The sequence below is a fragment of the Lycorma delicatula genome, chromosome 2 (genome assembly GCF_047948215.1).
Source record: "Lycorma delicatula isolate Av1 chromosome 2, ASM4794821v1, whole genome shotgun sequence".
In the NCBI taxonomy this organism is placed as follows: Eukaryota; Metazoa; Arthropoda; class Insecta; order Hemiptera; family Fulgoridae; genus Lycorma; species Lycorma delicatula.
In genome coordinates, this window is record NC_134456.1 from 15,854,204 (window position 1) to 15,879,606 (window position 25,403).

Sequence of the window (25,403 nt, forward strand, 5' to 3'; positions counted from 1 at the left end):
AGAGAATGCGTTAAATACATCAACGCACATAGTTGTATACTGTTGGCGTCCTTTCTAACGGTACCGTTTACAGCTATTCGATTTAACTATGTAGGTTAATTTGGTAGTCCAAATAATCTTAGTTGAGTGCTTACTAATAGAAATAATTATATAGATCTACTGATTGGTTTCTGCGAATAATGAAATACTATTTTGCGTCATGATCTACTAAAAGAAAGTAATGACTTGTTGAAATGTACGTAATGTGAATGTGTTTATGAAGCGGTTTTACATTAATTATTTACACTTGTACTTCATACTAATTGTGTTATCTAGGTAATATAAAACTATAAGAACTTTTAAGACGTTATGTTTATAGTTAATTTAGACCTAACTTTTTGGTGTTTATTTTATCTGAAACTTTTTTATTGTTTAATACTATATTTTGTGTTCGTGCAGAAAGTTACTTTTTATTACTAATGCTTGTTAGTTCTAATTTCCATGTTAATAATTATTTTTAATATTATTACGAGTTACTGGTTATTCCTGATGAAAAGAAGTACCAGTAATGATTTACCCATCCTAGCTATCTATTTTATGATTTGTTTAAAATGTTAATACTTGTGCTTAAAGATGTACTTCCTCACACAAATGATTTAAATGTAAGCCTCAAAAACTTTTGTTTAGAAACCCAAATTTGTAATAATGCTATGAAATGCATAGTTCATTTATTTATTGAACAGGATGACAAAAAAACCATAAAACATTAAAATAACATAAAGTTATTAATAACTGAATTTCAGATTAATGTTATTTTTCTTCCAAGCCATTTGTCGCTAATTGGCACCTTCCTGGAATAAACACTTCTTCCCATTCTCTCTCCCCCTGGAGCATATGGGCCACAGTCGTTTCAGGCGTCAGGCCTTCCGTTCTACACCTGCGACGCACCTCAGCCCACCTTTCACATACGTAGAAGGTGTGCTCAGGTGTATCCTCACTTTCACAGTACATACATCTCGGCGTTCGCCTTCTCTTAATAATTGGAACCTGGGAATTATGCAATTCACCTGAAGGTTATTACTTACACAATCACCCTCAATTATGCACTAACTTCTGCCTTCCAGATAACCATTTTAAAGTTAGACCTCTAATTTCAGTGCTATATATTTTAAATAAATGTGAATTAGATGACTAACTGTACCAGATGCTTTATAAGTATCAAGAAATAATACAGAAACATGTACTGGAAATTCAGTACTCGCCCTCCTGAAACTCAAGTTGACGTGAGTAAAAAATTTATTTTTAGATAAAAAACTAACTTTTTTAATTGCTTTTTCTAGCAATTTAAAAAAACTGAAAGTAGTAAAATGGGCCAATAGTTGCCAACCACATGTAAAGATCCTGATTTATGAACTGAAACAGTTTCTACTGATTTCAGGGTGGAAGGAAATTTACCCATAGCAAGACTATTATTTATATAGCAGGCAGATAAGGTAGGGATTACTTGAACACAAATTTCCTTAACACAAGCAGAAGAGATCTTATCGGTACCTGGAAATTTACCATTTTACAGACTATATGTGTATATAGCCAAAGGATTTAAGTGGAATGGGAGAATTAAAGTGATCATGATAATTCTGTCATTCAAAGTACCAGTGCTACTGATAACTTCATTAGATACTCCCAACAAAGTATTCATAACCAAAAATATTAACCATCTCATGTTCATCAAAAATATTACTATTTATACATATTTTTGATAGTTATTTGTAATTTAGACATACCAGTATACTGGTTTATAATTTCTCCACTATCTGTAGGCAGGTAAATTCCCTCATTTTTAAAATATTCTTTTTTAGCCGTCATAATCCACGCAACTATTTTTTTCTTAAGTTGATTATGGTATATTAATGGAACTAATAAGGAAGCAGATGATAAAGTAAAAATTAGATATTTGATTTTTAAAGCATTTGAACTAATTTACTTGCTTTACATTATCCAATTTACAAGCTAAATTATCCAGATCACTTTGCATTGTAGTTTGCAGTCTTATCACTATCAAGATTCTTGTGAATATATTAGAGCAGTATCATCTGCAAAAGATGTAGCTTTACCTAAAAAATTATGCGAAGTAGGACATTACTAAAAATTGTAGAGTAGGTCCAAGAACCATATTCATTAGAAATATTAGCAATTTATTTTTAACATTTGCATATACAATATATATTTTTGCAATATATATAATATATTTTGCAGTACAACATTTGCATATATTTTACGTAGAAGTATACTGGTTTTTTAAAATTATTCACTGATTTTTTGCTGGTAATTCCCTCTTGTTTTTAAAATGTTGTCTAGTGCCATAAACCATGTGCTATTTTTTTCTTAAACTTAATGTATTCAGTCTTAATTTTGTGGCTGTATGTTTTATGCCATATCTTATATACAACCCGTCTCTTTGAGAAATGCTAATACACAGCCCAACTTTATCCATGGTGTAAAATAAATAACAGATTTTGATTTGATTAATATACTGTAATATAATATCAAAAAAGTTTTTAAAATGTAAATCAATATCATCAAGAATTTCCCTCCAGTCATGTTCATATAAATATGATCTTAATTTATCTTAATCCAGGACCTCTTTAACATGTTTTACAAATTATTTTGAGTTCTGTCCTTAAATGGCAAAAACCCTTTGATCATTAACATGTGTCAGAATGATAGCACTAGAAACATTGTGTTTATATAAAATTGATTTATAGAAAACATGATCAATACATCATCCTCAGTACCTCTATTATCAACATTAAATTAGGAGTTGTACTCATTCATACCAAGTAATTTTAGAGGTTAACCCACCAAGTTGGTCTAGTGGTGAACGCCGTCTTCCCAAATCATCTGATTTGGATGTCGAGAGTTCTAGCGTTCAAGTCCTAGTAAAGCCAGCTATTTTTACACGGATTTGAATACTAGATCATGGATACCGGTGTTCTTTGGTTATTGGGTTTCAATTAACCACACATTTCAGGAATGGTCGACCTGAGACTACAAGACTACACTTCATTTACACTCATACATGTCATCCTCATTCAGCCTCTGAAGTATTATTTGAACGGTAGTTATCAGAGGCTAAACAGAAAAAAGAAAGAAAGAAGTAATTTTAGATAATGTTTACCAATACTATTTATTCTTTCATTACTATTTATGTTAATATCTCCAATTAAAAAATTATGTTGAAATCATAGGAGGTCTTCAAGGCCTTTCAAATCAGTCTTATTTTGTTTATTCTGGTTATAGACACCCAAGAATGTAAAACACTGTTTGAACCAATTTTTCTCCTTTCAGAATGTATCCCAGCCAGTTAGTTGGCTTTCTTATTTTTTTTTATTAAACTTCTATTCTTGTAAACAATCTTATTATTACATCTTCATTTTTCAGTCCATCTATTCAATTAATATCCGATCTCTCCTCCTTACAGTTATTTCAAGTAATTTTAGCCTTTTTTTCTGATTTCATAGTTTCCCTTTTTCCCCTAGTGTCCCTCTTTCATATGCATCAACTACCCCACTACATAATAACTATTTCTTTGCTTGTTGTTATTTCATTTTCACTTTTACAATCTTTTTTTGGACATCTTATTAAATATCAGTATTACTTTACTTCAACTGTTATTTTTTTGTCAGATATTTATGGGCTTATTTTCTCCTAAACTCATTATTTTTGTTTTCTTAATATTCATTTTCACTTTATTCTGTAATAATGTATTCTAATAATTATGAATGTCATTTGCTTCATTTTAAAAAAGAAATTGTATAATCATTGTAAACATTTTACAGTTTATTTTCCGTTCTCCTAGATTTATTCTTTCATTTTCTAGAGCATTTTTTATCATATTTTGGTACTTAGGTATTAACGCCACCGCAGCTACAGCTTTATTTAAAACAAAGTAGTCAATGGGATTTCGATTGGCTACTTTGTTAAATAAATACTCAAAAAATGACTGTGTTAATTAGTCAAGGTTAGTGAGCGTAGGCTAAGTTTGGTTAAATTATATTTATAAAATAAATAAATATAAATAACCATTTATTAAAATTAATAAAGAGACTGTTCATTTTCCACTGAAATCCGATTGACTACTTTGTTTTTAAATAAAGCTATAGCTGCAGTGGCGTTAATACGTAAGTACCCATATCTTCAACTACATATTAAATAAAGGCAGCATCCTTGCTTATTTCTCTTTCTAGGTTACTCAATTTGAGCATCCTTTATTTTAATAACCAATTTCCAATTCGGTGCAATTCTATAATTAATATTGTATATTTGGATTATATATGTGTTCTTTTATCTTTTATTATTTACATTAGTTTTTCTATTTGACACGGTATACTTATTCCTTTATCTCTCTCTATATACCTATTATTAATAGTTTTGATTAGCCGAATCACATCTGTAATCCCTCTATTCCTTGTAAATCTATTTCGTTTTATATAATCATGTACTTCATTATTTTTTTACTCCTTTATGTTGAAAAGAAGATTAAAACTTAACGTTATGCTTCTAGGGAAATGGAATCGTGATTGTTTTAAAACAAATCTGACTACATTTCACTGTTGTAAATCTGATTACATTATTTTGTAATCTCTTGAAATCCTCCTTTAAGAATTAATCAGTTCTCTTGATGTTGATAAAACTTCCAATTGTAGTTTAGCTGGTCCTACTTAAGGTTTTTTCATTTTATTTTAGCCTTTATAAGATCATTTGCTTACTTTTGAGTGATGTTGTTCCTCTGTACACTTATTCCACCTTTCAAATATCTTTTCCTCATCCTATAACACTACCATTTTTACTGGCAATTTTTTTAGTGCGTGTACCATTCCTATACTTATTCCATGTTACTGTTTTTACATTTTACCACATTAGTCTGTACTGTCCTGTTTTTTCTGATTTCTCTATATATGAGCGGTCTCAAAAAGCAATTTCTTCTTTTCTTTTAGCATTGCTCTATTAACTCATTATTCAGTTTTTACCACGGTCTCTTGTCTTCATCATATTTATTATAAGATGAAGAAAAAGGTAAGATGCCAGTTGTATAATTTTCATTGTGAAGACTACTGCATTTGAAAAAGAGACTTTGCAATGCCTCCAACATTGAATATATGGTAAGTCAGAGTGTACAATGGTAAACATGTTTGAAGCAAATTTGAGACCAATGTTGGACACACTGTCATTGTATGGCAGTGCCTTGATCATGACATGGATTCTAAATTCCAGAGCAATATACAATCACAGTTTGTATAGAAGAGGGAATGTTATAAAAGTATACTCCATCCTTATGTTAAAGCCTAGACATCTGTAAATAAATAATGAAATAAAATTTAAAAATAAATCCAAAATCTCTTGCATTATCAACATGAGTTAGAACGATGTTATTAGTTGTAAAACTACGGTAAGTAGATTTTTTGTTGTTGAGTGAATAAGAGAATAATTCTCTTCTTCAAAGAAAAATGTAATTATTACATTTTCCCTTATTCATATCTAGATCAATCGCCTTTAATGCACCAATTAAATATACAATCTGCATAATCTCAAAGCATAATCATTCAATTCAAAAATGTCTACAACATTCACAAACATTAAATAACTTGAATTCTTGATAATGGATGACAAGTGTTTGCAGTTAATAAAAACAGTGGAGTACTAATTTATTGGGACCTGTCATTTTCAATCAGGTAACTATGACAGAATCTCCTGGTGCAAAATTTATACATAAAGATTTACGATTTTTCTTCAATTAATGATATGGTAGCTGGAATCCTTTTCTAAACTGATTTATTTTGTCCGTGTCATATTAACAAAATTATGAGGTGGTAGTGTACATATCTAATGAGCAAAGTCAAGATCGTAAATTTTCTTGAATGAATCCCACCACTGTTTTTATCTTCAGTCGCCTATCTCAGCAAATCATCAATTACCATCAAAAATATTTAAAATGAAAGTACTCACTGCAATATGACACCTTTATTTACTCTAAACCTCTGTCAACTTTCCTGGGTGAATGTCTTGCACTCTTACATCTCTTTAGCAAGGTTTATTATTTTCTTTGGCAAGTTCTATCTCATGGTTTTCAAGATATTAACATTTTCTTAAATATTTAACCAAGATTTTCCTTCCATCTTTACATTCATTAAGCCTGTGTCATATCTCCCATCAGCCAGTTCTGCCTTTCTCATCTTTTCTATAATACCTCTTAACGCTTCTTTTATCCTTAAGCGTGTACCTTTTCTGATAAACTGTATATACCACTTTTTCACCAAACTACAATCAGTATTATCTTTTTTTTTAATTTGCTATCTTAACTGCCATGAATTTCTGTGTCATAGTGGTAGTGTCTGTCTTTTGTCTGGAGTTTCCAGATACAAGTATCGGATCATTACCGTTGTATTATTAGGCCTAGAATAAAAAATGATTGTTATCACGCTGTTTTTTTTTATTTAAAAAAAGTATTTTATTGACAACAGGATTCAGTTACAATAATTATAGTCTACAGAACTTAATTTTGTAAAGTATAGAAACAAATGCTGAACTGTTATTGTGATTTTTTTTTGTTTCTTAAATACACATCTGTTATGAAATGACTCATTTCAGTTAACAGAGTACATTTGTCTTGTGAACTGCTTGATTTCATGGCCAGATTTGTTTTTAATATATTTAAAATTATCCTGTTGTAAAAATTAATGATTCACTGACTGACTCTTTTTATATTGGAGTCATTTTTACATAGACAGCAAGGATAAGATGTAGAAAAAGAAAGCTTTTAAAAGTGCTACCAAAGAGAGATGAGCCTGTGTATATCCAGTTGTTTTAACTAATTGTTTGGAAACTGGCTAAATACTAACGCTAAACTCATTTTGAATTTTTTGTATGTTCTAGCTGCTTGGTAATAAACTTAAAATATTAATTTTATCTTTTTTTTGATGTAATTGTTATCAATTTATCCTTTATATAATGATTGTTTAATTTTTCATATTCCCTACCTAAATCAGCATACTTCTGTGGTACTAAACTGGTTTCTTCTGTAGAAATATTTAAATCAAAGGAATCGTTTAATTTACTGGGAACTGACTCTACTATTGTTTTAAATCGGTTCCTTTGTGCTACTCGATAATTTTTGAACTGTAAGAGGGGAAATTCCAACTGCTAAACAAGCTTTATTCACAGACTTGATTATAACACATTGAGGCTCAAATATATCTTGACATTCCGGTTTGCTTTCTGTATCGTCTTGTGATTTTTGTATTTTGTTTAAGCATTTTGTACACAGTGCTCTGTCTGGAATTAACTTTAAATTTGGTTTGGTTATTGAAAGTGTCAAAGAGATATGATATGAAAATATTTATCTAAATAATCTGTTTTATGAAAAGCACATATATTTTTTTCAGTACATCCACTTCTTAAAGATATCAATATTATTTGCTCTTCAGTAAACTCTAGAATATTGTGCAATACTAAAGATCTGTTGTAAGTCAATTTGTGACATATTGTTTCAGTGTGAATGCCAATTGAACACTCCATAATCCATTTCTATAAAGTGCAAGGGTTCTTAACATTAACAATACAGTTAGTATAAATTATAAAACTACCAATTGCACCTCACTTTGTCTTATCCCAGTTTTTCTACAGCTAAAATAAAAGTTTCTCAAATTAATAAAATTAAAAATAAAATTTATTGCATAAATAAGTTCATTGCTATTTATAAATAAGTGGTTAAATAATACTTAACCACAGTATTAACACTAGCAACAATACAAGATATGACACTGAAATCAAAACAGTAACTGAGCCTTCTACAATGTTTACATTCAGGATTACACAAACATTCATGTCCATACATGTGTATTTACTTTTGTGTTTGTGAGTCATACTTTAAGTAACAAACCATCCATAATATAAGCCCTATTATAGTCATATCAAAATATTTTGTATAGTAGACCTACATTATTATCTGAAAAAATACATGCTGTGAATTTTTTGGATACATTGTTAATAGTTAGAAGGAATGTTGTTTTTAGTGGTTTTGTTGGCTTCATTACTCGTCAACCTGTTTGAGTAACAAGTACATAAAAAGTACTTACTGCTGTAAACATTTCAGATTTTTGCCTCTGTCCCACTTGTGGTTTTTGGGCACCAACAATGAGACATTTACAAAAATCTTACGAATCGGTTGCCATTTTCTTTTTAATGAAGGGCACTCTGTAACAATCCAATTTTTTTTATAAGTACTGCTAGTACCTAAGAGTTAAAAGGTAAAAGACAGTCCTGTTACCCTTAGCCCTTCATTTATTCTGGGCCTAAAATTTAAAAAAAAAAAAAACAATTTGTAAATGACGTGTAACTTCATTAAACATTACTAGATTTGGTTATGTAGCAACATGAATTTTGAGTACATTAAGATTAAGTTCCAACTTCACTCTTTTGAAAAAGCACTTTTTGACCTCTGTAAGATGTAAAATAAAAGAATGCTTCATAGAGAAAGTGACAAAAATGTGTTTTTACCTGTTGCAAGTTAGAAAATAGTCTATTACTCTAGAAACATTTTTTAAAAATATAAAAAATATTCTTTAGCCACTACAAGGTGGTTAGTTATCAGATACCAAATATCATCAAAATCAAAAATAATGATGCAGTAAAATTTTTGAAAATTTTTTGAATTAAAATTGAATACCCTGGAAGATCCCTAATTCTAAGCGCACACATTTTACTTAAGTTCACCATTAACTTAACAAATATTTTTTAATTTATCGTCTTGTTCCTAAGAAGTAGAATGTAGTTATTTAACGCATCAGTTGCGCCAGTTATAACCTTCCAAATATTGTGGCACCATTATAATACACAAGTACCATAATTGCACATGTCTAAACTAATCGGTCATGTTTAAACATGTTCGGTTACATATTACAACATTGTAGATAGACATTGCTATCACTGCCTATAATCAGTCTGTGTCTAGTTAATAGTGTGGAACTCATCCGTGAATACTTATTAATTTTGTAATCTGGTTTTGGGTTTACCAAGAAACAATGTTAACCATACACATGAGCATCCATCATTCACATGACTGTGAAGTTAATCCCTCAGATACTGCCACCCAAAAGTAACAATGCAAAGCTGTGCCTATTTATGAAAAAATGAGCCTGTTTGTTTAGCATCATTTGTTCTTTAGACAATTTTTCTTCAATTTCTAGATATCTTTTTTTTAGGAAATATTTATGAATATGATCGGTCAAAGTTAAAAATGTTACTAAAACCTAAATTAGATTATAAACCATTTAAAATAAAATATTGTAATTAGAACTTAGCAGTTTTGTATATTTAGTAACTTCATTTTAGTGATACTGGTTATTTGGTGCTCTGAGTTACCAGTTAAATTAAGTGTTCATGAATACATAGGTTTATAAATGCCCGGTTTATGAACTGAGCATATATAATTTTGAAGTTATATATTAACTATGAAGTATTATTTGATTTTAAAGCATTTCCAAGCTATTGCACCTGGAGTATACCTGAAAATATTCGTATATTGTTTTTCATCCACTTAGAATCGTTGCATTTGTTACCTTGTCTGACCAACGTATTTTTAGAAGAAACCTGTAAGACGAACATCTCAAAGGTTTCAAGTTTTTTAATAGATGCCTCATTGATTCTACTAGATACAAGAGAATAGAGATTATATAACATCTGAGCATTCTTGTACGCAAGCCAATAAAAGGTCTGGTGACACAAGTACATCAGAAGAAGGCTGATTTGGTCTTCACAAGTCTGCACTTAATTTCCAACTTGTGAACTCACCTTCATCAATACTACTCTTAAAATACATGTTTTTCATCCTTTATATAAATCCGATCAACCCAAGTACAGAATTAATAAAATAAAAAAATAGGATGACCGCCTACCTTATTCCATAATCCAAGCAAGAGCACTTTCACGAGTACCTCGCATCATCAGTTGCTATATAATTTTTCAAATCTTTCGTTGCAAATTGCTCATTAAAATTAGAAGTGAGATTTAAAATTGTTAAAAAGATCCTTTTCCAATTAAATCAAAACAGAAATAAAACTTTTTTTTTTTATATTCAAAATTTTAAATCTTGTACAAAATATGAAGTCATTAATAAAAAAATTAAATTAAAAGTAAAAATTAAAATTAATAACAAAAATAAAAATAAAATCAATAGAACTGTCTACTAAAGTAAATAAAGTTATATAACTGTCCACAGTTGAAATATTATGAATTACCAATGTCTACAGAAGTGCTGCTACCTACAGCAGCTTCTATGATTGTGTAATCCTCATATTCTATATGTAGGTTGATCAAATAAATTAATTTTTTTATTTATAAATGTAAAATCTTTCTAAAATGTCAAAAACCTTATTTGTATTAATATTGTATTTTTTAATTTCCAGTATTTCTAATATTTGTATTCATATCAGACATGGAATGTCTATTATTAATAAGATTATCAGAAACGTTAAACCTAATTTTATAATATCTAAAGTGTTCATCAAATCTAGTTTTAAAGGATCTAGTGGTTTTACCTATATAAATATGGTCATAATCATTGCATTTTATTTTTAAACAAATTGTTTAAATCATATGAAGCAATACGTGTATTATTTTTTAAATATTTTATTAAATGGTTTTTTGTCTGATATGCAGGTTTAACCAGATTTTTATTGTAAACCCTTATGTTTTCAACAATATTATCAGTATATTTTAAATATACATTGTCATTTTCTGTGTGTTTATCTGTATTAAATATGTATAATTGTTAATTTTTGACATTGCTTTTTGTATATATTATCTACTAAACATTCATTATAACCATTATATTTAGCAATTTGTTTTATAATATCTATTTATTTATTTTATTTATTATTTCCATTATACTTGTGTAATTGATAGCTTTTATATAACCATGTTCATATAAGTATTAATTTTTGTGACCACAGATGATTTGCATATTTATGTTTGTTGGTTGGTTGTGAGTTTCCTATGTACTGAAGTTATGAATCGATTATTTTTATTCCTATGATCTATTTCGATACAGTCATCTTAAGTGATTTATTCTCCTATTTTTATCAATTTCAAAAGTAAATTTCAATTCATTATGGTAAGAATTTAACTTGTTCAAAATTATTAAATGTTCATTTTATATAATGAATAATAACAATAATATTATCAATAAATAAATGGTCTTCATGATTTTGTATTAATTTATTTATTATGTTGATTGTTTCATTTATGGGTATGCTAGGGTACATGTTAACTTATGTCTTCCTGGTGTTATCCCCAATTTTTAAATCTTTTAATTTATTTACAGTTTGTAAATGTAATATAAAGAATGGATACAAAGAAAATTTAAATTCATTTTGATTCTAAGTATTTTATCTATTTTAGAGATGATGTAAGAAGGGGCAGTTGTGAAATTAATTAAAGGTCACATAGGCATATCAGGTTATGTATTTTTGGTAGTACAGATAATACTTTATATTTTTCTTCAGAATTTTCATCCTGTATAGCTTCACACTTGCTTGTAAAATGATTCCGCACACCTGATATTTACTGATGACCGTGAATTTAGTCTTTTGATGTTTTAGACTTAACATGCCATAAAAACTTGATATCAAGTATTTACAAATATGCTGCACATATTATTTATTTTTTAATTTTACCATTTTTTAACAGTTCCATAAGTGATTACTTTTTTAAAATTGTGTTATCTCAATCATGCATCTTTTACATCTATTTTAATTATTGGTACTTGTGTATTAACGCCACCGCAGCTACAAATTTATTTAAAAACAAAGTAGTCAATCGGATTTTGGTGGAAAATGAACAGTCTCTTATATTAATTATATAATAAATAGTTATTTATATTTATTTTATAAATATAATTTTACCAAACTTAACCTACGCTCACTTCGCTCGCTAACCTTGACTAATTAACACCGTAATTTGAGTATTTATTTAATAAATTCAGTAATTATTGCAATTATTTATTTAAATAATCAAAACACTCCTGTTAATTAGTCAAGGTTAGCGAGCGTAGGTTAAGTTTTAAATTATATTTATAAAATAAATATAAATGACCATTTATTAAAATTAATAAAGACTGTTTTGATGAATCTATGTTAAACTCTATATTGGCCCATTTTCCACCAAAATACGATAAAAAAGCTGTAGCTGCAGTGGTGTTAATATGTAAGTACCTAATTATCTTTTCATTTAGGTGAGGTTCCTTTTATAACTTGACTTTTGTTACTTTCTATTCTTGTGTCCTTCAAGAGGCTGAATAAAATTGTCTGAGTACTTTAATTTTAATTTGTAGTACTTCATTTTTTAATTTTAAAGTAAGTAAAAAGTATCTTTAATCAGTAAGATTTTGAAAGTTGTCTGTAGTCTTAAAAATATACGTAAAGATGTAATATTCCATTTAACCAACCGTAAATGTATTTATTTTTAAAAAATAATTTTTTAATTGTTATATTTTAAGAGATAATTTTCAATTTCCTTTTTGTAATCTGTGAAAATTATTTACAGGTGCTAAGCAAATGTCCTGAAACTTTTATCTCATAATACCGATGACACATTTTCCAGAAGTACTTTCTTATTCGGTGTAGTCTCATTCATTATTTTAGATAAATCCCTCCTGTACTGTGAAAAAACAGGATTCTGTCTGTATCATTATAAAAATTAAATGCGAATGCTAGTTTACATGTGCTGTAGCCACACTGATTTTAAACTGTGTACAAAATTGATTGTTTTACAACAAAACTTACTGTATTGTTATATCAAATATTTTTTTATTATATCAAGCTATCTGTTTCAGCTTTCTATTCTGGCTCTGTTGAACCGTTAAGCACCAGATTTATCAGAAGTAACATACAGACTTGCTTTTTTTGAAAATAATGGAGTTCACTATGCTGTCAGTTCTTGTAATTACAGATTTGGAGAAAAGGTTTAACCGATGAGGGAAAATCACGAAAGTGCTATTAGGAAAAAAATAAGCATAAGGTAAGAAGCATTATCGAATTTTGTACTGTTGTTGGTAAATGGTTTTTATACTTTTCATATTAAGATTCATATTATTTTTCTATACAGTTACATTTTATTTAAAATTCTAATAACATAAAAAGCACCTAGTACATAATATAGAGTTGGATACCTTAATTTTATCATGAAAGTACTTTCATAGGATTCTCTATCCTCAGTCAGTCACTTTGTGTTTGACACAAAGTAATGCCATACACTGATTTACTTTCAAAATCCTGTAAGTATATTTCTGATAGTGGAAATCTCATGGGTAAAGTATCTTTTTTGGATGTAAAATATATATAACCTGATAATAAATAATGCACATATAATATTATTAAATAAATTAAATTTTAAATTCCCTATTGAATTGGATAATATAATAGAATGTTAAATTATTTAGGTGTCAATATTGAAATAAACAAGGACAGCCAGATTGAAACATCATTCTAATTGAAAACCTACATCTAATAATATAATAATTCATAAAAAATCAAATTATCGTTGGGGTCATAAAATTAACACTTGTACAGATACAATTAATACAGCGATCCAATACACACGTAATAACAAAGAAATGTTAAGTAACAAAGTAAACATAAAACATATAGCGGTTGAAAATGAATATGATACTACTTTACCTATGATACTTTGTAAAACTACCTTATAAACAATACATAAGACGACACAATAAAGTGAAATCATATTCATAAAGTATTTATACATTAAAATATCATTGAAAACTACTAAAACTTACAGTAAAGAAATATTTAAACCAGCACGCAAACCTGAACCCACTGGGTTGGTGGTCTAGTGGTGAATGTCTTCCCAAATCAGCTGATTTGGAAGTTGAGAGTTACAGCGTTCAGGTCTTAGTAGTCAGTTATTTTTACACAGATTTGAATACTAGATTGTAGATACCGGTCTTCTTTGGTGGTCGGGATTCAATTAACCACACATCTCAGGAATGTTTGAACTGAGAATGTACAAGACTACACTTCATTTACACTCATACATATCATTGTCATTCATCCTCTGAAGTATTATCTAAACGGTAGTTACCAGAGGCTAAACAGGAAAAAGAAAAAAAGCACGCAAACCTAATAAACCGTATAATTAGATATTTAAGAAACCCAAAATAATAATAATAATAAAATCAAAAACAATTGTGTGTGGGATTTATAAAATTAAATGTAAATGATTGTGATATTCATAAAGGAAAAACAATAGAGCCTTTAAAACTAATTTCTTGAACATTATCGAAATAAAAAAATAATTAGTTTTTTATAATATGGCAAACCATCTGATAAACAATAAACATAATATTTCCGATATAAATACAAATTTTGAAATATTAGAAATTAGTAAAGATGACATAAAATTAATTATTAGAAAAATATTACTTTATACTCTTATAAAAACAATGAAGCAGCACAGCACCCATGTAATAGATTAATATGCAATTTTCATTATAATATTATAGTATATCTTTATTTAATATGCAGTTTAATTAAATAGATTCATCATGACTGAGGATACGGAATCCTGTGAAAGTACTTTGATGATAAAATTATGGTAAAATGGCTACATGATTTTTATATTAATAGAGTTTAATTTGAGTTTGTAAAACAAAATTCTGTATAATGTTAGTAAGAAGATATAACAAATAAGAAAAATTTATCTGTTAAAAAAAATGTTTTAGGAGATTTATTATCTAGGAATTCCCACATCGGGTATCTATTACATCTCCATCTGGTATCAGGTTACCTTATTCTGGATACCTTAATTATATTCAGTCGGCTGCACCTTTACACAATATTCTCCCAAGTAAAAACAAAATAAAAATTAGTAATAGGGGCTGAGGAGGCACAGATCGGGATCTACTTTAAAAAGTTGGCTCTCAAAAGTCATTTTGTCTATATTCTGACCCCCATAGGGGAAGACACCTACCTGTCTTGTGGTGATTTTGGTTGCCATACCAAACCTCTATTCATAGCCATGATGGGCTTTACTGGAGGTTGTCTTTTAGACCCTCTAGCTTGATAACACAACAGTCATCAGTTCGGTTTCTGTCAGGATGCCATCGTTTGAAATGCCTCGGCAGATATTTTCAACAGCTATCAGATTTGCAGAATAATTAACTGATTCGCAGAAGCACAATCGCTGCACCTTCCTTTAACACTGAAGGTTTTACACGTAAAGGTTTTTGTCTACAGTTTGCCAGAGTTGAAAAAATTATAGCTGGGGGGTCAGCTTGGTGTTTTAACATAGTCATTAAAAAGCTGTTTTGGTTTGATAGCAGATGATAAAAATCCCTTCAGTGATCGGTCACCAACATATTGAACCGAAAAACTATTCCGGAGGATGAAGAGCATCCTGGCAATCATACTTTACAGTGGTCTCTGTTAACTATATTTTTGTCTTTCATGTACACCACACACACACACACATATACTTTTTTCTCTTCAAAAATCAAAATTACCATTTATAATACTTTTAAAAAGGTAAGTTCATTATAAATATTTCATGGTTGTAACATTAAAGAGTAAACAGTTTTTTGATATCTTTTCAGTATTACTGAATGTTATAACATATATTACAGACTAATAATTTAGATACATTATTTATGTAAAATGATTTAGCTTGTTATTTCACTGCTTATTATTTTATCAAAAATAATTTTTCTAAGCAATGCTTCTTAATGCAGGCTTTAGGGAGTCAACTGAGAAAAAAAACGAGTTTATGTTAAATATTACTAAAAATATATTAAATTGCTATAAAAAAATCTCTATAATCTTTTTTTTTTATATAAAGCCTGTAGTTTTGTTATTGCTGACTTTGCAGGTATTACTCATTCAGGATATTGTAACAATAAAAATGAGTTGTTAGTTTTGAAGAACCAGTTGAACCAGAAGTAAGTAGTATTTTCAGTCAGAAATACTGTTAAGATGAAGAATCAATTCATATGAAGTAATTCGGCCAAAATATTTTTGGTTGCTTCATCATTTTTTATTTTATTTCTTTTATAAGTTATTCCTGGCCATGCTTGTTTAGCCATACATACTTGTTTTTGGCTGTGCAGACATTAGCATAAACTAATGTTTTTAGACTGGATTATGCCAAAACATTGCAACATATAAACATTTCTTTTTCATCAATTTCTCCTCTTTAATTTGGGTCCTTTATAATAAAACCCCTTAAGTAAAAATGACCACCAAAATTTTATATCAAATAATAATAAATCCTCTTTTACAGTTTAAATTCGCAATGAAGGTTGTGAAATATCGAATTGATTTTTTTTATTATATTAGCTGTCATACTCACCATAGCTAGAGTAAAAACATTGATAAGTGTTCCCTTCTTTTTTTTATAATTTTTTTAAATTCAAACTTTTAAATCTATTGAAAGTTTGAGGTTTTTTATCTCTGGTGGGGGGCTTGGGACAAAAATCTAATTTTACCACGTAATATGATGCATCTACGCAATAGCAAACTACAGTAAAAATTTCAATATTTGATTCTGAACAGAGTTAATGAATTTTCAAAATATGCATAAATCATGTGCATTTACGCCATTATTAACCGTCAGTTATTTTACAGAGTTAAATCATAGAACACTTTATTTTGTCTACAATATATCTAATTTAACTAATAAAAATGAAAAGTTAATTAACCAAATAAAAACTAAATTTAAATACAGTTATACTTAAATTTAAGTAGTACAGTTTGAAAAAATTAAAACTATTTTTAAAAGTTTGAAAGGAATTAAGAATAAGTACAGCGAAACTACCAGTAAAATACTGGAAAATGTGGACAAGATTTTGGAAATCACCTGTGAATTATCTATTAATTTTGCAATTTGGTTTGGGGTTTACCAAGAAAAAATCTTTAACCAATAACTTGAGCGTGCATCATTCACATGACTGTGAAGTTAGCTCTCAGATACTGCCACCCAAAAGCAGCAATGTGTCAAGAGAAAATGTGCCTGTTCGTTTAATATCATTTGTTCTTTAGACAATTTTTCTTCCAGTTTTAGATTTTTTTTAGTCAGTCAGGCTAAAGTTAAAAGTTTTACTAAAACCTAAATTAAATTATAAACTGTGTAAAATAAAATACTGTAATTAAAACCTAGGGGTTTTATTTTTAGTTACTTTATCTTAGTATTACTGGTTGTTTGGAGCTTCCAAGTTACCAGTTTGTGCGACTACAAAATACCCATTTTATGGACTGAGCGTTTTAGTTGTTTTAAATAACATGTGAAGTATTATTTGATTTTAAAGAATTTCCAAGCTATTCCACAGTTAATGTTATCGTAAATGTGGTCACTGTAAATTTAAATGAAATTAGGTCAAATGAATATTACATATTTCTTTAAATCATTTTGAGAGCCTTGCAAGAAATTTTATCTTGATATCTGGTAACAAATTATGAGCACATCAAATTGAGAATTTTTTGTTTTTCAAAAGTCTTAAAATAAGAGTATTAAAGTGTTGATATATTTTTTAATATGACAATTAGTCATTATTGTTAGTAAAAGTAGTGATTGTTGGGTTTACGAACTATAATAAATTTAAATAATGTTTTAACACTTATAATTTGATTTTGGTGAAAACTTTCAATGCCAATAATGAGAACGGATTTTGATTGTTTGTGATGTTCTGATATGTGAACGCATTCTTAATAATGTAAGTAAATGGATAAATCTCAGAGAGATGCCAGCTCTCTGAGAATGTCCTTACATTCCCTTACTCGCAGATTTTGTCCCTTCTTTTGATATTGACCTCAATACCTGTCACACTGTTCAACATATTTTCCTCTTCTTGTCTCTTTAATATATGTTGCTGTTTCATCTTGTCCAAAATACTTCTAGTTTTAATTTCAGTTTAGTTCAACAAAATATTACAGTAATACCTCCAAAGACCGCATTTACATTACATGTAAATCTCCATTACATTTGCCATCCTTTCCTTACACTTGCACTCTGGTGTACAGTTTATATTCTGCTTTTGAATTCTTAAACGACTTTTGTTCTTCAAAGAGAACAAACCGATATGCTTTACTAGTGTCATCTGGTGTTGATTCAACATATGATATCCTCTGTAAATTTCTTGTCATGCTCTCTCCAATAAAAAGTAAAAAATGCTAGTTTTGAACACCATTCTTCAACATCTCATCATAAATATCATTGTTTTTCTGCTTTTCATGAACCGTGATTGATTTAATGTTTAGCCCCTTTATGGATAGTCCATCATCGATTCCACCATTTTTTCAATCGTTTAAACTTGCAGTCTTCACCATTCTGAACTAACTTATTTTTATTTGCTGGAGGGGGTAGATAGGCATTTTGAATGTCATATGTCAGTTTTATATATTATATTTTAGCTATTACGGTAGAGATAATAATTTTAGTAGCTTACGTCCTTTTTTTTTTTTTTATAAAATTAATGTAATTACTACTATTAATTACATTAATCGGTTGCTATTTTAGACACTTATTATTGAATGGGCTGAAAAATTTAAAAAGGATGAAAAAAAGCATTTCTTGAGATTATTTCTTTATGTTACTGCTGGTGCAAAACTATGGAAGTTTATTAAGGATGACAAGAAATTTGCTTCACTTTTATTTGCTCTTGTAGTAAGTACTTGAGGGTTACATACCCTCAAAGGTATTATCTTACTAATTTTAATTTTTAGTTATTTAAAAACATAGAACTTAATTTTTATTTAAATGTGGATAGACCTATAAAAATAAAAACAAGTTTGTGAGAAATGCAAAAATGAGTAAACTTGCAGAGAATTATTTTTCATGTAATTATCAGAATGGATTCAGGATATTTGTTGTTACAATAATTCAGTATTAAGCAATGACAGGGACAATGTATGTAATGAACTATTTCTTTAGATTGTCATGTAGATATTTTTTTTTAACCTCCAGGACCGCTGTTAGGTATTACTTCAGAGATGAGATGAATGACAATTTTTGTAGCTAGGTATTATTAATACAGAGATGAGATGAATGACAATTTTTGTAGCGTTTGAAAATGTCATGCCCTACCAGGATTCGAACCCGGACCTCTGAATGAAGGGCCGAGGTGCTACCACTTGCGCCACAGAAGCTGGCACTTCTTAATTTATCTGAACATAACTGACAAGACCATCAGAGGAAGTTCTTTAAAATAGAATTTAGGTCAGATTGATGAGGAGTATGATGTGAACATACATATTCATATTTTTTTTTTACCACTTAGTATCAAAATTATAACAGCTCTTCTTTCTTTGGCTAAACTATAGCAACATATTCATATCGATTTATTAGATTTACAAATAGTAAAATATTTGTACCTACTTTGAACCTACTTGTACCAAATGAAAAGTTTATCTTTTTTAACTAATAAAAGTCTGAAATCAACAAAAAAAACTTGAATGAAGGTAATATTGCAATTAATAATATTGTTGAACGATGCACTTCGAGAAAATAATTACCTTTAAGTACTACAAAGACCTCATTCATTTTGAGAAAATCATTGCTATTCATTAAATATTATCATTGTATCAGTTATTTTTAGTACACATAGTTTTTAGAATTATTAGCTAACTCGTATAGAAAAATTGTAGAAAATAATACTACGGCTATTCAAAAATTTGCTGTTCCAACATTTTTTTAAAATAGGATGGATAAATATAAACCGGTTGCCATAATTACATGTTGCATGCGTAGATTGGCCTTTAAGCATCCTTGATTATTACTCAAACCTAGTGGAAGATGCAAATTCAGAAGGTCAAGAGACTGACAGGCAGAACAGGTATAAAAGCCTTTTGATGATATTTTCACGTATAATTGAAGAAAAAAATAAAAATATGTTAAACTATGTTCGTATTTTCTATAGACTAATCCTAAGACTTTGTAGAAAAAAAAAGTTTATTGGTCTATTATGTTTTTTATTATCCAATGTAGATATAATTTATTAATGTAAAATGCTGCACTGCTTCAAATTGAATATATATCTGAAAATTCTAAAATTACTTGTGCAATTTTTTTTATCACCGATCATTTAATACAATTTGTTACTTTTCATACGTTCTGGATATTGTTATTAAAATGTAACTTCTTAACTAAATACTTAATTTTTAGTTTATCTGTTCTTTAATGTTATCGCTTAAAATTCCTTGTACTTTTGGGTCAAACAGAAATAAATGGCACCTGACATTAACGAGCTAAGAATTTCATTTTTTTTTTTAAATATTTTCTAATTGATTCTACATTATCTACGTTATTTTAATTAATTTTAGTAGTTTTATAATAAATCTTTATTTCATTAGTTACAACATAATAAAGAAATTTATCATCTGCTTATATATCAGTTGACAAATGTTGTGGCTATTTTCATTTACCTTACTTATTTTGTCTTCTTCAGACAATAGTAGAAAAACCTATCTGGCACAAACTTTTTATTACGCAAATTCGTTGTGAAAATTTCATAAATTCTTTGAAAACTGCTGAAATTAACTACATTATTCATATATATAGAGAATCATTTTATTCCTATGAATTTCATTGACATATTTTTTTCTCTCCGATGACAAGAAAGGGTTACTGGACATTTTTCTTTTCTGAACATCTGATTTCCCTTCATCAAAGGATGAAGGAAAAATTCTTGAATATGATCATTTGTAATCTCACCACCGTATAGTTTCATTATCTGCTTTTAAATTATTACTGGCTGAAAAGTTACCTGAATTTAAAAACTGTATAGCACTTTTAATTTCAGAATTGCATATTGCAATTATAAAACTTAGCGTGGATGAGACTACAGAGAATTAACTTATTGCATTATCGATGATGGAAGATCGACTTTGTGAGTGCTACTTGCATGTATTCTTTATTTTTCTCATGAATATATTACGTGTTAATTAATATATTATGTTAATATATCATACCATCAAAAAATTTGATCAAAGGTTTTTAAATTTTTAGAATTTCGTATCAGCATACAGTACCTTATTGGTAAAAGCTTTTATTTGTTTCATCAGTGGTATGCATTATCAATAATGGATTTATTTTTGTTTTACTCTGTTAAGTTTTACCTTCTACTCTTTATCAAATAATTATTTAAGTAGTAAGATAGTTTGAAATCTATTTAAAATAGTTATTTGAGAAGGTAAACTCTTTACTTTCCTTCTTTTTCTCCCTTATTTATTTATAAATTCCAGGTGCTTTAGCTAAAATGAGTCATTCTTTCTCTGTAATTTTTATTACTTTTAAATATATCAGTCAGTCTTGGCCCTTCATCTGAAGGTCCTGGGCAGGCATGGCATTTTCACGCACTACTTCATCATTCATTTCATCCATTCTTTCATTCATCTCATCCTGTAAAACAATACCTAATGGTGGTCTTGGAGGTTAAAAAAAATAAATCGGTCAATTGCTGAGCTGGTTAATTGATCAAAATAATTTGAAAAAATCTTGTTAAATTTGAAGCAATCTTGTTAAATTTGAAGCAGTTCAATAATAATAATGATATAGTAATAATAGTTTTTCTTTTCAATTTCCAATTTTATTATAACATTATAACATCTTACAATATAACAGAAATATAAATCCATTGATTTTTATTGTAAATGGCTCAACTTTTTTAAACATCAAATTTTAAATATAACCCTGTAAGATATGGTTTAACACATTTTTTATTTGCCATCAACTTAGTGTACAGGTGTTCCAAGAAGTGTTGACAAAATTTACGGTATATCAAAGTAAACAAAAAAGTTAAAAGTAGCAGAGAAATGCCATATCTTGATTATTTTCCCTCTTCTATGCCATTTTGTTTGTTCATAAAAAATGTACATCTTAGAACAGATTAAAATATTTTAATGAAATTTGGTGCACCGTTCAAAAATTTGAATTTTAATCAAATTAAAATTCAAATGATTTTTAATCATTTAAATTTGATTTTTTAATCAAATTTTGTATTAAATAAAATGTTAAGCCTTTTATTATGAACAAAATCGCATTTCATTTGTACAAATCGGTTTATAAATGACTGATGTATGGGTAAAATTGTTTAATCTATTAAATCTTGCTGTGAAATACCAAAAATATCTTTAAAAAAAACCAAAATGTCTGAAGAAAAAAATAAATAAAAGTAAATAAAATTAAGTGATAATAAGCTTTGTGCTTTATTAAAATACTTACAAGCAAACAATAATGTGGGTTAATTTTGTTGCAAACTAATCAATTTTATTGTACCACAAGGATTTATCAAATAAATATTATCAAGTGAGACAATAAAGTAATGAGACTGATGTGAAAAAAAAAAGTTGCTTACCGTTTGTCATGTTTAGTGTTGTCTCCTTCAAAGTAGTTCCCCTCTGATTGCACACACTTATTCCAGCGCTTCTGGCATTGATAGTAACATTTCTGGAACTCATCTTCTGTAATATCCTCCAAGACCCTCGTCACAGCTTTTTGGACATCTTGTGTTAGTATAAAAAAATAGACTGTATACATGGATACTTTGATGTCACTTGTCCAGTGGTTTTGAAAATCAGGCCAAAGTTGGGAAATAAATAGCCAAATATTTGTGCCAAATTTCAACTTTTTTGGTTGGTAGGTTTTCAAGATGAGGTGAAACCTGTATAGAAATAATGTTGAATATCCTCCCACCCTTACATCCGATCGACTTAAAACTTTGAAATTTTTATTAAATAACTTGATAAGTATTCATCATACTAAAGCTTATTCTTTTTATCACCGCCATACTAAAAGTCAAAATGACAAAAACTGCCCCTCCCTTTTTAATTTTGTATGAAAGATAACACTACATCAATTACCCGCATTTATAAATTTTTAGCCAGTTTCAGAGATTTATGTTGTACCTATTGGAAGAGACATTAAGCATAATACAACCAAACACATACATCTTCCAGAAATTTCTTTTACATGTTCTGTGGTTTTTTTGAACTAAGGTTATCTTAAAGATTTTCTTAAATCTCTTATACCCAAAATTAGCAGTAGAGCTATAGCTAGGAAAGTAAAAAGTACCAAAAATATCAATGAATGAGTATGCATTTGCATCCTGGTCAAAAGAAATCACTTTCAACTTGTGTAGTGAAATTAAGGGTGTATGATATGAACATTTTTTTTCTAGTTTGTGCTGTACGTTGTAAAAAGAATAGTTAAAGTATACAGTAACAAAATCCAGGTTATGTTCTTTTTGAAATATTCTGCAGAATTTTATAATTAAAATTGAGATATTAAATATGTAACTTAACATAAATAATATATAAATGAGAGAGTCTGTTGATCTGTATGTTTACTAAAACATCACATGTGAATTGACTGATTGCTTTCAAATTTTCAGGATACATTTTTAAATTTACATTTACATTTTTAAATTTTCAGGATACCTCAGAGAATGTTTTAAGCCAAAGATTGAGGAGGCCCTAACCCCCTTCAGGATTAAGATATTAAAAATATCTATTAAAGAAACAAAAATGAATCCTTTTACTTAATTTTTATTAGAATTAAAATTTTAATTAAAAGGATTAATTTTTCTTTAATGAATATTTGTATAATATTTAATATTCTTACAAACATTAGGAAAACAAATGCAGTGCTTCGAGACTATACGATAGTATATATATAAAGAATTTAATTAGGTTAGGTTTATTTGGTAGAAGAAATAGTAGTAAAGTAAATAAAATGATTAGTAAAGAGAAATTGTAATCGGCTAGTGAAGTGTGCATCAGGAAAATTAATTATTTCTGGATTTACATAGCATTGTATGTATAATTTATATGTATGTAGCCCGGAGGTATCTTGAATAGCTGACAGTGTATCCTTATTCATATTCCTTTCTTTTAACCATAGTATATTTCTCTGGTAAAGTTTACGGTTCCCTTTTAAACTTTAGATGACATCCTTCTTTAAAATTTAACAACATTGTCAAGCTCAAGTTTTAATATTACCTTTTACCGTTGTAAGAGAAATGTACTACAAGTTTTGTATGGTACAAGAATCTATGCAAAATTCTAATTACGTACATACAGTTTGTTGATAGTGTTTGATATTACTTTCATTGTAGTTTTTTTAGAATAGCTTTTATTTAAAATTATTCAGAGATTTTACAGATACGCATTTTGTAATTATATTATGGTAAAATTTTATTTCTGTTATTATTATTATTAATAATAATACATTTGTTTCTAGAGTGTCAAATTTAATTTGTATTCTCTTTAGACATTTACAAAATTCTGCTAGTTCATTGTAATATACAGACTTGTACAATTTAAACAAAATTTTGACTTGAATGAATGTAATGTTCACTCAGTACTCCTGTATGCATTCATATTTATTAACTTAGAATGTATAGTAAAATTATTCTTCCTTTTCTAAATAATATTATTCAATCATAATCATCCAGTTTCTCAGTTATTCAACATTTAATTTTATCCTTCTTATAAAATGTAGTTATTTAAATACTGATTTTACTAACTACGACTGAATTCTGTATCTGACCATTATTAATATAGATTGAATATTAGTGTTATTTGAATCACTCAAACTAACTGATAAAAATTTAACTACACTATCAAATGAAAATGAAAATGTCAAGTAATAGTATGGTAAAAGGCAATAATATATAAGGCCAAAGTATGAATTAAGGTAACTTGATTACTAATGTATATGATGAAACTCATGAGCATTGCCAAAATTGGTCAGAGACATTAGCTATTTAAGATTAACCAATTATATTATTAAAGATGCTTCAACAGCATCTGGCTTTGTAACTTTTACTTTATTTAAAACAACTATAAACAGTTCCTGTGTAGCTCAATTTATAGCGTAGCATGAGCTTAGAAATTGATCAAAATTTGGCCAATTATGGTTTTTGCAAATTGGAATGTTTCAAGATGGTCTTAATCCAAAAAAAAAAAAACAAAAAAAATTTATAGAAATTTCTAGAATATGTGTATCAGTCTGTATTTTGACCAATATCTGCTGAATTGCCGCTCCATATATTCTTTGAAAATGGCTCAAAAATTGTCTTATATGATGAATCAATGTTAATGGCATTAAACATTGGATAAAATGAAAAAAGGGGAAAGGTAGATTTCATAATTTTTAAATTTTTATATTGTGGTTAAAGAAAATTACACTTTATTATGATGAAAGTAATTTTTAAGTGATTAATTTAAATTCCAAACTTTTAAACTGAACAAATTTACAGATGGAAGGATATTTAAAATTATTTCTAAACAGTTTTTGCCTCATATCTTAAAATCTAATTGACCAAACAAGTTGAAATTTGGCTCAAATATTGGCTCTATACATAT

At 28.3% G+C, this 25,403-nt stretch overlaps 1 protein-coding gene across 1 annotated transcript in view; it reads left to right on the forward strand.

Moving 5' to 3' along the window:
• The window catches only part of LOC142320496 (uncharacterized), a 30,165-nt gene continuing 4,762 nt past the window's right edge, over nucleotides 1-25,403 (forward strand). Inside the window, exons 1-2 of the mRNA XM_075358356.1 lie at nucleotides 1-315; nucleotides 12,869-13,053. Of these exons, the coding sequence (XP_075214471.1) occupies nucleotides 13,007-13,053 (47 nt within the window). The 5' untranslated portion in view covers nucleotides 1-315; nucleotides 12,869-13,006. The remainder of the gene's footprint in view (nucleotides 316-12,868; nucleotides 13,054-25,403) is intronic.